The following is an 18,670-nucleotide window of genomic DNA, read 5'->3' on the forward strand; positions in this document are numbered from 1 at the left end:
GAGGACCTGGAGCCTTGCACTAACCCTTGCTCTATCACTGAGATACCTACAGCCCCAGGGATCTTTGGTGTATTCTGAGTGACAGCATGGGAAGTGTCACACAGCATTTTGTCACAGAGGATATACTTTGACAACTGTATTCAGGACAGGCATCCACGCAGTTGTTTAAAGTGTGACCTGTGGCCACCCTTTTCACAGAACATCATTACCACTTAAAAGAAATACTGACAATTGAATTACAGCTATGAAGACTTGGGTGTCTGCAGACATTTACTTAAAAATGAGGGAAGTGTATCAGCCATATTTCCAGGCAAATCGATAACACTTATTGTCAGTGATAAAATCCAGGCTTTCAAGGGAAAGAAATCAGAACTTGGGGAACCTTGTGTTACTGTGAGAGTCTAACAGCCAACAAGGTCAGCGGTGATATATAGTGAAGGAGATTTTCATCTTAAAAGACAGTGTATTCTTCAACATCATACTTGGATAAAAGACACATTTGGGGGCTACAGGGATGTCTCGGGGCTCCAGAGCACTCGCTGCTCATGCAGACAACCGGGTTCTCTCTTCCTGCTGCCCTTTCTGGGCAGCCCACCCAGGGTGGCAAGAGTTGTTGGCTCACCTGCTCACAGCATCCGTCCTTTCTGAATTCTTGGGAGTTTACTCTCAGGGACTCCTTGGTGTCTGGTGTTATTGTAGTGCTGGCACAGTGGACACATCTGTGCCTTGTAGGAGAGGAAAGGAGATGGTGTGCACCTGCCACTCGGGAGGAAGAGGGACCTGGCATTCAAGTCAACACTGAAGCAGGTAACAGGAGCAAAGATCTGAGGTGACAGTGCCTGGCGTCCGCGTGGCTGGAAGGGAAGGAGCGACTAGTGGGAACGAAAGAGACAGAAGAGACCAGGTCATGGAGGCTATGCTGGGAGCCTGGCTTCTTCTCGGGTTCCTGTGAGAAGGTGGTAAGGATAATTAACTGAGGGGTAAGGGCAAGGTGACAAGGTGTGTCCAGCGCAGTGGGACAGATCACGGTGACAGCAGGGAGGGCAGCCAGACCCTTGGATGTGTCTTTCAGAAGTTAGGGGCAGAAGAGAACCTCAGGAGGCCCTCCTCAGACAACCCCCCCCTTGTCTTTTTGGACAGGGTCTCTCACTGGCCTAAGTTCATCACACAGGCTGGGTGTGGCTGGCCAGTGAGCTCCAGGGGATCCACTCACCTCCCTGCCTGTGTGACTGTAGTTATGAAGAATCCTGGAATCGAACTCAGGTCTCCATACTCACCAGGCAAACATTTTATTGTCTGAGCTATCTCCCCAGTCCCAGGATTTTCTGATGAATTGTAAAATCCTTCAGTATGTTGTAAGAAAAAGTGGGGATCGAAGGCACCACAATTAGCTAGTACAAGAGGAAAATGAGGTAGATAGGCAGCATTCACATTTGGAAACTTTCATTTCCAGGTGACCTTTATGTAGCTCAGTTAAAAAATAAAATAAAATCAAAAGGTTGGGCCCACCATCGGACAAACAAGTCTAGGATCAGGGAGAGTTCTTGAAACCTGGGTGTTTCAGGCACAGAGAAAGGCAATCAGCTGGGATTAGCAAGGCAAGATTGGTGGCCAGAGAAGAGAAAGGAGCAAGCTATAGGATTGCCTGGAGTCAGGACAGAGGAGAGCCAGCAGCAGGGCCCAGGAGGTTAAAGATCAAGTGAGAGGGACCCAGAGAAGGGGGAGAAGGGTAGCCTGAGAGCAGTAGCCAGAGAGGGGCCAGAGAGGGGTGGCCAGTGGCCAGTGCATGGAGATTCCCCCTCCCCAGACTCTGGACCTAGAGTCTCAAGAGCCTCTCCGACCTTGGAATGAAAGTTCAGTGGAGAGTCAGCCATGATCCCTGTCTGCTGCAAAGGTAAGAGAATCAGAAACAAGCACACAAACCTCTCTCTTCAGAGTACTGGTTCTCAACCTGTGGGTCTCGACCCCCTTCCTAGACCTCTAGCTCCAGAAATATTTACATTACCATTCATAGCAGTAACAAAATTGCAGTTATGGATAGCAATGAAAATAATTTTATGGCTGGGGGGTCACAACATGAGGAAGTGTGTTAAAGGGTCATAGCATTGGGAGGGCTGAGAGCCGCTGGTACAGGGAGAGAGGACAAGGGTTTCCTAAGCAGTGAGTCTGTTGATGGGAGGGGTGAGAAGAGAGGAGCAGCGGTGAACTCCAGGAAGTGGGAGGCTGGGGTTCAAACTCAGGCAGAGTGGCACGGCTGCCTCCTGGAGATGGAGAGGCCACCCGTCCGTCCATGCGAGCAGGCCAGGGCACTGGGGCCGATGGAAAGCTTTTTCCTGGTAGCTTCTTCAGGTTTCTCTGAATCACAGAATGAGACTCCCGGCTGGTTGAGGGTTGGTGGAGACATGAATGGGAGGGGAAGGCAGGAGATGGTTACCCTGGAGGGAGAGAGAGAGTGTGTGTTGGAGAGTTAGATCTGATGGTACAGGCTCCTGAGACTGGCAGATGTGACTGAGCCACACAACCACTTCAGCAGAGTGCAGGGCATTCCCACCCAGGATTGGACCCAGGCAGCTCTATGGGAAGTGGCTGTCTGGCCAGGAGGAGGCTCAGGCCTGGATTTACATACTTAGGCTGAGCTGACCCTCTCTGTTCCATTGTGGCATGCATGTGTGCAGTGGACATCTAACAGCATGGCTGTCTCTTCTTTTTCCTCTTCAAGCCAGTCCTCCAGGAAGGTGGGACACTGTCCAGGGGACCCACTTCACAGCTTGCTGTGTAGAGCTGGGAACCTGGTGGGCGCCGTCCGTGTCCCCTAACCAGAGCCTCCTCTCAAGTCCTGGGCAGCCCCCGAGGACTTCTGGACTTGTGGCATCTGGAACCCCACAACTGAATGTTCAACTGAGAGCCAGGAAGGGCCCTTTAGTTTGGGGACAGCACATGCTGACGTAGGTTATTGTGAACAGCCAGACCCATCCGGGAATGTCTCTGACTCTTACTGCTTAGCTCCAGCTCTGTTTTCCGGTTCCCTTACTCCCTCCGGGACACTCAGAATGGGATGTGCTAGCCTCGGGCACAAAGCCGCTGTCTTTCTTAGGTTGGAGAAAGGTCAGCAAATATTAAAGGGAAAAAAGTGTACATTTTCTGAATGCTTCTGCTGTGGTCAGGCTTTGGACTAGGAATTCTAATACCTATGCCTTGCTCCTGCCACAGTGACAACATTTCTGATTCCTGCCCCCCCCCCCCAGTTATGGTCCTTCAAAACAAAAAGTGCCTTCCAGAGACTCTTTTACGCTATCTGTGTTCCCAGGACTAAAGCTATAACAAATGGAATGTAGGCAGAATTGCTGTTTATGACTTCTGACAAGTGCCCCTAGAGAGACGAGTGTGCAATTATTTGGTCCTCTTTCTATCTACAGTCTAAAAACTGGATGTAATGGCATGTGTTCTGGTTGCCATCTTGGTTTTTGGAGACAAAAAGCACACCCTTGGGATAAGAGATGGATGAAGCAAAGGCCCTGTATCACCTCTGCACTATCTCCAGGCTTTTTTTTTTTAATTTCTTTTAAACATATATTATATATGTATACATAATATATTACACACACACAGACACACACACACAATGTTCATTGGTGTTTTACCTGCATGAATGTCTGTGTGAGGGTGTCAGAAGCCCTGGAACTGGGGTTATAGACAGGTGTGAACGGTCATCTGGTTGCTGAGAATTGAACCTGGGACCTCTGGAAGAGCAGCCAGTATTCTTAACCACTGAGCCATCTCTCCAGCCCCTATTTCCAGTCTTTATCCAAGTGAGAAACATTTATTTGAGTCTCTGTTATTCTGTGGTTCTGTTAACATTGAGCCCACCTCACTTGTCCTGAGGCATCTTATTGTCATCCTTACAATGTCTCTGCCAAGTGGCTGTAACCTCATTTTAAGAGAGAGACTAGGAGGCTCAGAGACGTTAAGCGGGTGATCTGAGGTTACTCAGCCACCGTGAAGCTAAAGTGTGATCAAGTCCTGTTCACGCTCATCACTGGCCCCTGCTGTTTCTATGAAGCCTGAGGCCACCACTCTGAGACTGACAGGCAGGTGTGTGCCTGTGGGTCTGGACCATGACATCACCTCCTCTTCCCAGGTGTCCTTTACCCATGGTCCAGATGCCTCTGATGGGCAGGAGGCATTGTTGGATCACAGCTGTTAAAAGACAACCCGCTGCTCTAGTTTTCCCAAGACTGTCCCCATTTCAGCCTTAAGTCTCATATCCCTCATTCCTGGGCAAATAAGTTCTGCTGGATTTGAGCTCTAGCCCAGTGGGGACCTGCCACTGTTTCCACAGACAGCCACTGCCTGGTGGTTTCTATGTCTTTGTTTCCTGGCCCTGCTAGGAAACTCTGGACTCTGGGCAGGGTTGAGCCATTAGAGAGATAAAGCTTGTCATTACTGGCAGCAAACACCAGCCCAGAGGAGGCTGGAGGTGCCCGGCACTCACTTGGAAGTCAGTCACCCGTCTTAACCTTTCTTGTCTTCTGAGTTGCTGCACAGTACCCCTGCCCAGAGGGGTCTCAAGTGAGCAGGCATCCATCTAGATTCCAGCCAGCCCAGGGGAACCATCTCCTTGACACTGGCCTCTGTGCCAGAACGACTCCGGCCAAAGCCAGCCTCCTCCGTCTTCCTTCTAAGATGTCCTGGCCAGAGGTGTTTGCCTCTGAGCTTGTTTCCTGACTGCTCAGGTGACAGTAGCAAGGGCTGGGGCAACATGGCAAATGTCTGGCACACAGCCAGGGCTGAGTGCAGATTCTCCTGTTCTGTTGCTGCTTTTGCTGTAAAGAACATGTCACCAGGCAGCCCTTGTGGGTACCAGAACCCAACAGCAGGTCAGCACCCTCCCAGGACACCTGAAGAAACACTCAAGCTGACAGAGTTGGGACACAAAGACAAATTTCAAGACATATCAGTTGCTGGGATGGGGTGGAAATTGGGGATGGTGTAAAACATAGAAAGGAGGTGGCCTCAACTAGTAGGAGTGGAAGAGGGGTGAGCCAACCCTGAAGACTAGAGTGCAGCCAGGAGGGTTGGGACAGGAGGACAGTTCTTGCAGCTTCTCTAAACACAGGATTCTGTCCTCTCCCAGCCTCAGGGATCTTCCTGTCCCTGAGGTCTTAGCAGGGGCTCTAAAAATCAGAGACCAGAGCATCCCACACCTTGTGCTGAGCACCACAGGGTGACCTCAGACCTGACCTGCCAACCACTGCCTGATAGCTACTCTGCTTGAAAGAGATTTTTTTTGAGAGGAAATTGTCTTTCTGCTCTGGCTTCTTTCCCACCTTTGTGCTTCCTTTCTTTCTTTCTCTCCTTCCATCTATCTATCTATCTATCTATCTATCTATCTATCTATCTATCTTTGGATTTCCCAGACAGGGTTTCTCTGCATAGTCTTGGCTGTCCTAGAACTCTCTGTAGACGAGTCTGGCCTCAAACTCAGAGATCTGCCTCCTGAGTGCTGAATTAAAGGAGTGACCATCCCCTTTACCCCCAGACAAGGAGGGTGATTTCTGCCCTCTCTACTGCACCTACCCCAGGCCACAGGTAGCAGCAAGGATGGTTATGGAGGGAGAAGAAAGGCCAGTGGTCGCATCATCAGACACTCTGCCTACTCAGGCATCTCCTCAGCCCTTTGAGTTAAAGCTCTGAGGAAGAGTGCAGTGACTTCTGCTTCCCTCTGCAAATTAAAGACTCTGTGCCCTCTGTTTGTCTAGGACAGTAGGGTCAAGGCACAAACCTGAGTCAGGCTCGCAGAATGGAAAGGACATTCTGTGGAAGTTCAGTACTTTTTTTTTTTTTCACCTTTAAGTCTCTACTCTCCGGGACAGTGCTGGGCACACAGCAGATGCTCGGTAAGTCAGTCATTCGGCAGCCATACTGCTGGGTTGCCTGCCTGGGTAGTGGCTCTTCCCCAGTTGGACATTAACTAGAGCCCACACTCAGCTCTCCTCCAAGCCGCTGGCCGATCCTGCCCACAGCACACACACCCAGAGGCAGTCAGAGGCCCCAGTTGTTTGCAGAGTAAGGGCAGTGAAGGAAGGCACTACTTGCTTGGTGCCCTATGAAGGTGTCATTGGCTGTCATAAAAATTGATAGTGAGGAGATTAGCGGACCAATCTTAAAGCTGGTGGTGATGTGAAAGGTAACTGACCTATGTGAAAGGCGGACAGAGAAGGACAGGGTGACGGTGTGAGGTGGTGAGGAGAGGCACTGTAGTAAGGGCAAAGGGAGAAACCTTTGTGAGCTGAGCAGAGAGAACAGGCGCAGCCCAGCTCTGGGAGGTCAGGGTGGGAGGTCACCCCACCCTGCCAGCACCTTTGAGCTCTGGGTCCTGGTGCTTTGGGTAAGACATTGTAAAGGACCATCTAGGACCAGCTACAGTCTGCAGGACCCAGCTCATAAAGAAAATGCAGGGTTTTTTGTTAAAAAAAAAAAAAAAACAGAAACGGCAAAACTATTTGGAGACAAGGTCTTGCTATGTAGTTGAGACTCATCTGGGGCTGCATGTCTAGCCTAGGCTGGCCTGGAATTCTCAGTGCTGAGCGCTCAAAAGCCTAATGAGATTATAAGAGTTTGCCATTGTACTTGGCTTAATATTAAGGTCAGGCATGGTGGCATATTCCTTTAATCCCAGCGCTTAGGAGGCAAAGGCAGACAGATGTTTGTGAGTTTGAGGCTGATCTGAAGCTATCCTGGTCTCCATAGTCAATTCCAGGACAATCAGCTACACGTGAGACCCTGTCTAAAACAATAGCAGCGACAACAACAAAAACCCACAAACAAAAACTACTAAGAATTCAAAATGTGGGCTGGTGAGGTGGCTTAGCTGGCAAAAATGCTCGCTTGACAGCCCGAGTTCCAGCTTCAAAATCCAAGGCAGAAGGAGAAAATGAACTCCTGAAAAGTGTCCTCTACCCTCTGCACACACTCCCTGGCATACTTACACCCTCTGTGAACACACAAGTGCCCTGCACACCCTAGCTCTCCCCCACAAATAATAAATAATAAAAACTTAAAATATAAAGGATTCCAGGTGGTCACAGCAGAGAATTGTGCCTGAATTTTGCATACGGCTGAAAGCTTTGGAAAGAAAACACACCTAAAGAGGAGCTTTCAGAGAAGCAATTTTTAAAAACAGTTTGGGCATCTAAAGCAACATTTGTAAAAAAAAAAATGTTTCATTTTATTTGAAAGTCAGCCTTAATTAAGTAAGCACTGTGTATCTCTCTAGCCTTGCTTCCAGGCACCTCCTTTCTCTTCCGTCTTCTGAGCCTTCCAGGAGGGTTCCTGCCCAGGTACCAGGAGAATCTTTTGCAAACTTTAGCCCGTATCCACACCACTTGGAGGGCTCATTAACACAAAGCCTAGTGAACCACACCTCCTAAAATTTCTGATTCGTAGATCTAAGGTGGGATCCAGTAAGTGTCCTTCAAACAGATTTGATCTCAATCAAATTACTGGTCTGAAAGCGTCAGGAAAGTGCAGTGGCTGAAAATGGACACCAGAGGGCAGAAGTGTCCACTGGTCAGGTCTTGTCCCACCCAGTGTCTTGGGGCTGGTCCTAACACATCTGCTTCTCGTTTGCTGTGTGTGGCCACGCCTAAGGTCCCAGGGGAAAAAAAGACATGGATCAGACTCAGTTTCTGCCACTTGGGTCTCAGGTTATGGAAAGGAAGGCAGGTATGCTAACCGGAAGTTACAGCTGGTCCTGAGGTGAGAGAAGCCCAGGGAAGTGGGTGGGCGCAGGAGGTCTCTGGCAGAGCAGACATCGTGAGAAGGGCATTCTGGAAACACCTGAGTGCTTGGGGTGGAAGAGTGAACCTGGGAGGAGGCTGCTAAAGCTAGCAGGCAAAGAGGAAGCTTTGGTGCTGGGCTGGGAGTGACTACCTTTCCAGAGTGGCTGGTAATTCCAGAAAGTTTCTCACTAGATGGTGCGCTGGAACGATCCCCTGGCAACAGTGTGAAGGGGGCTGGAAGCTAGTATGTACATATTAGGGGCAAAGGTCAGAGAAGGACGTGACCAGGTAAAGCAAGGATGGCAGTGCCATCAACCTCTGCACCCATCGCTGTGTCTATGAATCCATACATGCATGATCCATCACAGACAGAACATGCAACGCTTCTCTGAGTCCAGCTCTGGATTGGTGCCAGATGCTGGGTGGTACTGGTGCTGATGAAAGCTGGCTTATCTACAGAGCTTACCTCCCAACAAGGAAGACCACAGTTCAATAGCCAGTAGCACAGAGAGCTGACTTGTTACCTGATCCCTGAGGGATGCATAGCAAGCCAAAAGGCAGGGGCTGGGTTGAACAGGATTAGGAAGGGAAGTAGGAGGGCTCTCCCAAGAGAGTTCCTCATCTGGGCACCCCACTTCAGCAAGCACAAACGATTCATTCAGCAGACCCTGGTGCCTCTCCTGCCACAGCCCAGAGCCAACAAGAGAGCTATTGAGGGTTCTTTCCACGGCCTCAGACCAGCTTTCTTGGCCCATCCTCCCTCAGCCACACAATCTTGGCCTTTACTGAGGAAGACGGACCGAGATTATACCTGGGTACCAAGGGATATGCATGCTCCTTGTAAGTCTGGGCAGAGGAGTGGCCACAGATCCTACAAGCATCCAGGGCTCTCATGCTAAGCTCCACACCAGGGTGATAGCCAGGAGCAGGGACTTGGAAGAGGTCACTTTGAATGTCCTCAGTGCCCTGATGCTCTGGATTCCTGGAGCACACCATGATTGTATGCAGAGGTAGGATTGGCCTTGGGAACGGATTGCTGAAATCAAGCTGAGCAGAGCTTTGCTGTCTTGAAAGCTAGCCTTCTTGCTGCCCCTGGACCATGCCTCAGTTGTTCTGGCCTGGGCTCCTCTGCTCTTGCACTTTCCTGTGAGGGGATACTGGCCTCTTCCAGCAAGAGCTGCCCGTAGGGGTCGTAGGGGTCGGGAGTTGGCTTCATTGATGGTAAGAATAATGGCTTCCTGGGAAATGCTTGTGTCCTAATCCTTGGAACCGAGAAATACATCTTGCTTTGTAGTGAGGAGACTTCCCATGTGTGACTGAGTTAGGATTTTGAGAAGAGAGACTAACAGTCAGGATCTTTACGAGAGGAAGTTGGACCCAGATAAGGAGATGATCCGAAAGATGCAGGTCACCTAGGAAGGGGACCCAGTGCTGCTGGGAGGTTTTTGTTGTTCTTTGTTTCTGTTTCAAGATGAGGTAGCCCTGGCTGTCCTAGAACTACTCTGTAGACCAGGCTAGCCTCCAACTCAGAGATCTTCCTGCCTCTGCCTCCCAAGTACTGGGATTAAAGTACTACCACCACCTGGCTGTGAAGCTGGTTTTGGAGGCCGAGGCAGAGGCTGAGAGAGTCACAGAACCATAGGGACCTTGTGGCTGAAAAGGACAAGGTGGCAGGTGATTGTCCTTATCAATTTGACTAGATTTGGAATCACCTAGGAGATACATCTCTGAGTGAGTATTGTGGGCAGAATAATCTCATGGGCGGGAAGCTTGGACTTAGAAAAAGAGAGAAGAATGTGAGCTGAGCACCAACCCCCCTCTTCCTCCCTCCCTCCTTTCCTCTCTTCTTCCCTCCCCACCTTTCTCCTTCCTGACTGCAAACACAATGGAGCCCCACACAGCTGCGGCGATGACTTCACTGCTATGGCTGACTTCACTGCTATGGCGGACTGTATCCCCTCAAATCATAGCCAAAGGAAACCCTTCCTTCCTGCCTCAAGTTGTCTTTCCTGGATTATTTTGTCACAGCATTAAGAAAAATAACAAATAAACACAGATTCACAACCCTGTCCTGGTCCATGGGGCATACTCAGAGCGTATCTGCTACTCTGAAGAGAAGAGAGAAACAAAGAACGTGCAGGGACTTGCTAGTACTTAGTGCTCAGAGATGGGAAGCTCTTTGGCTGACTGGAAGGATTCCCCCTGTCCCAGACTCTGGGAAGGCAGAAGAGAGTCTCTGAACTGCTAGAAATGGAGGAGAAAGGCAAGGGAAGGGGGAGGGGTGTGTCTTCCTGAAATGGACATGTCCAGCTTATCCACCGTCTCAAACCAGTGGTTTGTTTTGTTTACTTTTCTTTGTCCCACAAAGCAACTGGGAGACAGACTTCTAAGAACTGTGGGTTTGGGTTGGGCTTGATGGTGTATGCCAGCACTCCGGAGGCAGAGGCGGGTGGGTCTCTGTGAGCTTGGGCTAGCCTGGTCTACAAAGTGAGTTACCAGACAGTCAGGAATATATAGAGAAACCCTGTCTCAAAAACAAAACAAAACAAAAAACAACCACAACCAAAACCCAAAACCTCAGAAACTCGTTGCTTGCTGCCAAACCTGAGAGCCTGAGCTCCATCCCCGGGAGCAGCACGGTGGGAAGAGAGAACTGCCTGTAGCAAGTTATTCTCTGACCTCCACATGTGTGTTCTGGCATGCACACATGAGTGAGTGCACACATACACATGTGTATGTGTGTGTTTTAGTGTGTGTTTGTATGTGTGTGTATGTATATTTTTGTGTGACTCTGTGTGTGAGTGTGTGTGTGTGTGTGTGTGTGAGAGAGAGAGAGAGAGAGAGAGAGAGAGAGAGAGAGAGCCATTATTCTTCTCACTTCGTGGTGACCCTGCTTGAGACACTGATTTGAGAGGTGGGGTTGGAAGGGGCATTCAGGTATCTTTCTGGAAAGTGTTGGGCCCTGAGGCACTCGAGGCTCTGACTGCCCCCTCAAACCTTCCTCAGAACTCCACATAGGTTCCTGATACCCTGAGTCCTAATGTAGCCTTTGGAACCCTCAAGTGCTGGACAAGATCCCTCGACCCCTGCTACCACGTCTCCAGCTCTCCCTTCCTCATCTCCCAACACCTCAAAGGCTCTGCCTAGGGCCTGGGGAGAATTAACAACGTAATCAACTTATAGACAAAGCCACCCAGAAGCCAACAGGAGCCTGCTGGTGCCCTCTGGTGTAGCCCACCGACCAGAGGCCTGATTTCAAAGCCACAAGTGTGATTTCAAAGCCACAAGTGTCATTTCTTGGCTGCTAGAGGAAACATTTCCTTTGAAGCCACACAGCAGGGAAGAGACAAGGTGGAAGAGGGGAGGTACAAGAAGATGGGTTTCATGTGACACCTCTTTAAGACTGGCAAGGTGACACCTTATATCACAGCACCTGGGAGGCTGAGGCAGGGGGATCAAGAGTTCAAGGGTCATCCCTCCACTGTATAGGGAGTTTGATGCCAGCTCGGAATACATGAAACCCCGTCTCGACACATTGAAACAAGCAAAACAGAAAAAAAGAAATAAAGGAAAAATACACAAAAGGAGGAAGAGAGGAGGAGGAAGAGGAGGAAGAAGAGGAGGAGGAGGAAAAGGAGCACGAGGAGGAATCCTTTTCTTTGTCTTTGTCTTGTTTCAAGGCTCAGACTGGCCCACTGTGCCCTTAGGAGCATCTCCTTCCCTTTCCTCCTCTGGCTTCTGAGTTTTCTTTTACAGTTCTTCCAGCAAAGAACATGTGGATCCTAAGTTTCAGATGAGGACTTGCCCAAAGTCCCCCACACAAGAGGTGGCAGACGGCCCAGGCCCTGCTCCTTATACTTTTCCTTTACCCTCCTTTCCATCTGGTCATCGAGTTCTGAGCCATGAGGAACAGCTGTAGCCCAACATCAGCTGGGTCTCCTTCCCTGTGCTGAACACACACACACACACACACACACACACACACACACAGAGCAGAGATCCGAGTGCTTCCATGAAAGGCGTGCTTCCCTCCTGAGTCAGAGCAGACTGAGAACAGCCAGCCTTTGGGCCTGGCTGGGCTGCAGTCCCAGGCTCCAGCCTTCCTTAAGAGCCCTTCCCCACCTCCCTGCTGGAACCGCTGGGCAGCAGCCAGCACAGCTGCATCCCCTCCACAGGGCCTGCAATGATAGGCCCACGTTGCATCAGCTTGGCCTGTCTCTGTGCCGCTCCAGTCCTGACAGCCAATGAGAGCCAGCCGAGTGTACAGACCCCAGCGCTGGCCCACCCCACCCACCAAGGATCACTCAGGCAGCATGGTCCACCCACGGCCTTCTCAGCCCAGGAGGAGGAACAGGGGAAGCATCTGCTCTGTTTAGCATCCTGCATCGCCTCCAGCCTCAGCCTCCTCCGCAGGGACCCTTCTAGCCTCGTAGTTTGCCCTCCTGGGGACTAGGGAAGCCCACTGCCTCTCACAGGGCTTCCTACTTAGTCTCCATCTCAGGGAAAGGACCACCTCCACACCCAGCCACATAGAGGGAGGCCTTTCTCCTTTCTCTTCTGTGGCTTCCAGGCCCAATCCACCACCACACATTCTTGGCTCGGCATTCTTGTCAGTCAAGGCTCTAGCCTCTTGCTCTGGGCTGCTTCTCCCCATGCTGTAACCTGGGCTGATAGGAAAAGCCAGCTCTGGCTGGAGGGACCTTTATCCCCCACCAGGGCAGCAGTGAAGTAATTCTATTCAAGGGGTCTCCAAAGGCCAGAGGCTTCTCCAGCGTCACTCCCTCCCCGGACCTGTTTAGGCGAAAGCATGGCTTCCCATTGGCTGTTGTCGTTGGTTTTTAATTTATATTATTGATGTTTTGAGGTGATTAAGAAGTAGATGCTATTGAAAAGACTACAGAACAGAGAAAAGAAAAAGAGGTGATTTACATTTGTCTCCAGTCCAGTGACAATGCTAAGTTGCTTAAGGATACTTCTCCTGAGCCTTTCTCTGTGAATACACATCCTTGTATGTATGTATGTATGTATGTATGTATGTACATTTTATTAACTGCTTACAATAAACATTTTTAAAAAGTAAACAAACTCACAAGGCTGGGTGTGGCAGTACGCCTCTAACCCCAGCACCTGGGAACAGAGGAAGGCAAATATCTGAGTTCAAGGCCAGCCAGGGCTACATAGTGAGACCCTGTCTCAAAACAAACAAACAAACAAACAAAAGTAAACAAACTCAAATCTTTACCTAGCAGAAATACTTTCAAAATCAACTGGAAATCAAACAGTAGCTAAAGTTGGCTTTGTGTGTGTATGTGTGTGCACGTGTGCACGTGTGTGATGTATGAACATCTCTCTCTGGACATGGAATGTTCACAAGCATACTGTTTTGTAAACCACCTTGTTTTTCATCTGCCAATCCACAAAGCTCAAACCGTTCTCAAACTGGAGTTCAAAGGACTCTGTACTGGCTCTGACATCCCCAATACTCTATTCCTCACTGACTTTGTCTCCACTTTGTTTGAGACAGGGTCTCACTATGCAGTCCCAGTTGTTCTGGAACATACTATATAGATTAGTCTGGACTTGAACTCACAGAGAGCTTCCTGCCTCTTTCTGACTTCTAGGTTCAAAATCATGCACCAGCATGCCCAACCTTTGTCTCCAATATTTAGATACTACAAAAAAAAAAAAAAGCCAAGGGTGAACATTAAAAAAAATAAGTTCTAGACACATTTGCTTATACCCAAAAATCATTTCCATGAGATAAATTCCTGATAGTGATTTTTTCCCAAGGAATACAAATCATTTCATATTTTTGAAGTGTATGGATAGATAAAACATTAACACAGTCCCCAAACTCATGTCCAGCATGAGAGAGAGAGTCTTGCACGTTGCCCTCACTCCGCACACCCAGCACTCTGCAGCGATGGTCAATGGGCCTGGTTGGAGTTTCTCAGTGACCTGCCAGGGATGGCCCCAGGCAGAAGCAAGGAGTGCTCTGTACTTACTTATGGGATGTTTCCACACACACCCCTTCTGTATCTGGTCTTTTCTTCTTTTCTGTCCTCCCTTTCTCCTTTGCTAGGATTAATCCTGCCAGGAGGGTGAATGAGCTTCCTTCTCTTTTCAGACAAGATCCCTCTGATCCATCCAGACAGCAGAGGAGGAAGTGGAGCTGAGCTGCAGAGGTTAGTGAGGTGATTCTTAACCTTCCTAATGCTGTGACCCTCATGCTGTGGTGACCACCAACCATAAAATTATTCCATTGCTACTTCATAACGGTAATTTTGCGACTGCTATGAATGGTAATGTAGATATCTGATATGCAGGCTATCTGATACAGGACTCTTATGAAAGAGTCAACCAACCCCACCCCTAAGTCATCAAGACCCACAGGTTGACAACCGCTGGGTTAGCCGGTCTCCAAAGTCAACAGGTAATCTGTGGAGGAGCAGGGCCGGAGGGAGGAGTGGAATAGATCCTGATACAGAATTCTCTGCCTCTGAGGGAAGTTCTCATTCGAGAATGAACCCTTGGTGTGCTCTCCCTCTCTCCCTCTCCCTCTCCCTCTCTCCCTCTCCCTCTCCCTCTCCCTCTCCCTCTCCCTCTCTCTCTCTGTGTGCGCACGCACACACACACACGTGCACCCATGTGCACTCACAAAGCATGGGTGTGAAACGTTTGTGAACGTTCAGACTAACAGAGCAAGAAAGGTCATTGGCAGTTCCTCAAGGGAGAGCCTGTGAGGGTGAGCAGGGTGTGAACTGGAGATCCTGACCTGGGTTTCCTTGAGACAGCAGTGTAGCCAGTGAGGCAGACAAGGTCGTGGGCACCTAGCCAAGCAGCAGCAGAACCAGGATGAGGCCCCTGCATTTCGTAACACTAGGGTGCTGCACCAGGCACATTAGAGCCTGGGAGTGGGGTGAGCACAGGTCATAGCTCCTTTCTGACTATCAAGAGATGCTCTGACAAGGAGAACAATTCTGTTGCCAACCTCGCCATCACTGTTATTCTGGGCAGTGCACCACCCGGGAGAAAGAAGCAGAAGGGAAGAGAAGTGACAGGGCAATGTTAATTTCTGTGTCCAACCTTAAGAGTCCCGAAGGCCTGACCTTTCCCTGAGTGAGAGGGAAGAGCTAGGAAAAGACAAAGTGCCAGCCTGTGTGCCTGCCAACATCCGTATATGCATGTATATCTCATTTGGGCAATAAATGTATGCGCATAGATGTCTTGAATACTGTGTATATTGCATGGCCACGTGGACACACACATGTCTCTATGGCACTCAGTGGCCTTGGGTCCCTTCGGTATTGTGCCAGAGGTGTGGGTGAGGGCACTAGAGTTCCTGAGTAGTTGCAGATGGCTGGGAGTGGGGCCTGCTCTGGGAGGAGGGGAAGGGAGCTTCCCAGTCTTCATTGCCACCCCCAACCCCCACCACTTCGCTTTCCCTCGTGGCAGCCTGCAGCACAGCCCCCTTAGATGGAAAGCCCTAGCAAGCATTCTTGGGAGGGTTAGAGATTGCAGAATTCCTGACTCACGATTGGGCTGAGAGCTCACTTGGCCTTTGGACAACTGTCACAGAGTGTTTGTCTGTAGGCCTGCCTCCAGGGCGGCTTCTCCAAGTCAAAGAAGGGGATTGCACTTCCTCTTCTAAAATGAAACAGCCTGAGGGGACCATCCCAGGGTCTGGGACAAATGCTCACTAACCTTTGTCTGGTTCTGGCCTTCTTTTCCCGAATGCTGTGAGCCTTGCTGGTGCTGTTCACTCTCTCACTCGCTTATCCCAGGCTGCTGAAAATGGAAACATGTTCACCGTCTGGAAGAATCAGATAGAATTGGAAGCTGTGGGTAGTGTGGATACTTAGATGGCAGGTTAGTGCCTGTCTTACGAGTCCATGGCATGAAGACTGAATCTAGTCACAGGGAACTAACCAAACTGTCCCTGACCAAACTGTGGCCAGCTTACAGCAGGGTTAGAAAAGGGTGCTGGAGTAGAATAGGATCAGGACATGGTCTCCAGCTTGGCTCCAGCTCACACATGCTGTGAGACCCAATGCAAACACGCCCGTCTGGGGCTCAGTTTTCCTTTCTGGCAAGTGTGGATGGAGTGGACTGGAAGGAGTTCTGGTTCCACTGCTGTGCTCCTGGACCTTGAGGACGTCTAGCTAGGCTCCTGCCCTTAGGCAGGCCAGGGCCGCCCGGAGCAGTGCTGCAGTCGCTAAAGGAATCCAGGCTTGAACAGGAGAGTTTCCGGACCTGTTTGAATCTCCTCCCACTCCCTTCAAAAGACGCTTTCTCCGAGCAAGCTGCCTGGAGTGTGGGGGAAGGGCTCCCAGTGTCTGGGGCTGGGCTCGGAGCTAAGAATAATGTGGCCAAGGATCTTGACTTTTTTTTTGCTGATGTTGGAAATTTAAAGGAGCCGTGGCCTTTTCTTTTCTAAGGAGATTGAGTCAGCCGCTTCCCACGTGTCTCTCATTGGCTCAGCTAAGATTTTCACCAGATAAATTTTTTTATGTCAGACCCTGGACTGGGAGCTAGAGACCCAGAGGGAGGAGGGTGAGACCTCTCCCGCCCTTTCAAAGTCCCCAGTGACATTCACTAACAATCTGGGTGAGATAGCATAGACACCCAACAGGCACCGCAGCCTGACAGGCATAGAGGAGGCTTCTGGCCAGGTGACCTATATGAGGGTTCTGTGAAGCTACAGGAGGCCCCAGCCCTGCACCCTACTCCAGGTTTCAGCTTCACTGACTGCAAATAGGGGACTTCTGTCTCTACTCCTACTCCTGCTAGGGTTCTGGATTTGTCTAACACAGGGAGCCTCAGTTTACCCTCTGCCAATCAGGAAAGTCATAGCCCTGTTAGCATCCCCTTCCAGTGCTAGCCTGGATGCTTCCAATGGAGGCCTGGATACTGTCAGATGGAAAGTGGGGGTGGGGCTGTAAGCGATTTTTTATATTAGACCTGCTGGAAACCCAGCAAACCTCCAGTATACCCCTCCAGCTTTGATGAGCTTTCCACGGCTCCTTCAGCTCACAGTCTACCAATTGAACCCCAAAGGACCCCAAGAGCCAAGCTGCGGATGATGACAGGAAGTGCGATCTGGTCTGGGATCTAGGTGGAATCCTTACCTAGCACAGATTTATCTTTATATACACAGGATGCAGGAGGAAGCAAAGGATGCAGGAGGAAGCAAAGGATGCAGGAGGAAGCAAAGGAGAATCAGCCACCACAGGGATGGATACTGCCCTCCCTATGCCTACAAAGTTTGCTCAAGGTCAGCTCTGTTCTACAACTCAGTAGTGGGCTGCCAGGTCACTGTTCTTAGGGAGAGGCAGGGCCTTGCCTTTGGGGGACATTCAGGAGAATGCTAAGTGTGCAGATAGGAATGAAGTCCTAAGCTTTTACCTTAGGCTCACCTTGACCTCAACATCCTACCTCCAGCATCCTGGGACTTCAGGCATGTGACACAAGGCCTGGTACCATGATTTTTTTTTTCTTCTTCGCAACTCTGAGATTCTACCAAGCTAAGATTCTTCATGAGGTCCAAATATGGAGCTCCTGTATGAGATTATCACCTGTGGCAGTCACTTGAGAATTCATATTCTCTCTGACCCTTTGGTTGAGGTCTAAGTCTTTTAGAATCTAATATTTCCCTCAGCCTGTAGAGTGGAAGGCTGGGCAGAAACAGCCAGGTCTCTGTAGAGAAACTGGGCGGGATGTCTGTTCCCTCCCCCACTGTTCTCTATAACTGTTTGATGCCAAGACTCCAGAGAAATCATCTTTTGGGACCCTGGGTGCAAGGATACATCTGCCCCACAGGCTCTGTATCTGGGAGAAAGAAGATACTTAGGAGTCTGTTGATTGAATGTGAGTGACTGAACACAGGGTCTCTCTGGGGCTGTGGCTCAGTGGCAGTATACTTTCCTGAGGATCTGGGATCAAACCCCAGTACACTGAAAAGAGGGGAAAAAGCCTCTCACCCCTCCCCTTCTCTCTAGGGATGTCCATCTGTTGTCTATCATTCCACTATCAGAAGATAGGGGATCCTAAAACGACTGACCTCACCTACTGAAGTCTCCACTAGCTGCACACATCCCTTAGAAAGGCCGTCCTGAGGGCAGGGACTTTGTCCATTGTGCAGATTTGTGCACATGCAAGACACCAGAATAGTAAAGAATACTATCAGTTAACTCAAGGCTCAAGAAGCTATCTCAGTGTAAGAGGGTGGGAAGGGGAGGGGTGGGGCTGGAGAGCAGACAGTGAGACTCTGAGTCCTAAGAGCAGATGGAGATAGGGAGGGAGGGAGATAGCAGGGATGGCCAACTTGAGATGGAGAAAGGGGCAGTTAGGATTTAACATCACTTATCAATCAAGGACACTGGCCCAGAAGGAAGGTCACACAACACAGTACTTAATACGTCCAGGGTGTTCCCTCCTGTACACCTCTTCATGCCCAGTGGGACCACCTAGATGTCTGTCTGAAATCAGTTCAAGACTTGGCTGCCAGGGTGAGAGTTCAACCTGAACTCTCAGGGCCTCTCCTCCCCAGGGACGATTCGAGGGTGAACCCAGAACTGGAGAGGGACTCCTGCCTCTGACTCTCCTCTTACCTAAAGCAAAGGAGAGGGCCCCTGACTAAGGAGTAGAGACAGGGGTCCCTGATTAAAGCTTGACAACAGTAGGCAGTGGACCTACTGGGGCAGGACAGGGAAATGTGTGGCAGAAGGGATGTGTGATCAGAGCAGGCTTGTGTGGACAACCCCGAGAAGGGAACTCTAGTCCCCAGGAGCAGGACTTTGGAGCCCGTCTGCCTTCAGTTCACTCTGTAGTCTAAACCCTGCTTTCCCACTTCCAGGACTGCGGAATCCCAAGAATGCCCTGGCTCCCAA

General features: G+C 50.0%; 1 protein-coding gene across 1 annotated transcript in view; it reads right to left on the reverse strand.

Moving 5' to 3' along the window:
* Positions 1 to 2,066: 2,066 nt before the first annotated feature.
* The window catches only part of Map6 (microtubule associated protein 6), a 101,788-nt gene continuing 85,184 nt past the window's right edge, over positions 2,067 to 18,670 (reverse strand). The window contains exon 3 of the mRNA XM_028770669.1: positions 2,067 to 2,435. Within this exon, the coding sequence (XP_028626502.1) occupies positions 2,361 to 2,435 (75 nt within the window). The 3' untranslated portion in view covers positions 2,067 to 2,360. The remainder of the gene's footprint in view (positions 2,436 to 18,670) is intronic.

The sequence above is a fragment of the Grammomys surdaster genome, unplaced genomic scaffold (assembly GCF_004785775.1).
Source record: "Grammomys surdaster isolate TR1022 unplaced genomic scaffold, NIH_TR_1.0 203, whole genome shotgun sequence".
NCBI classification, from domain to species: Eukaryota; Metazoa; Chordata; class Mammalia; order Rodentia; family Muridae; genus Grammomys; species Grammomys surdaster.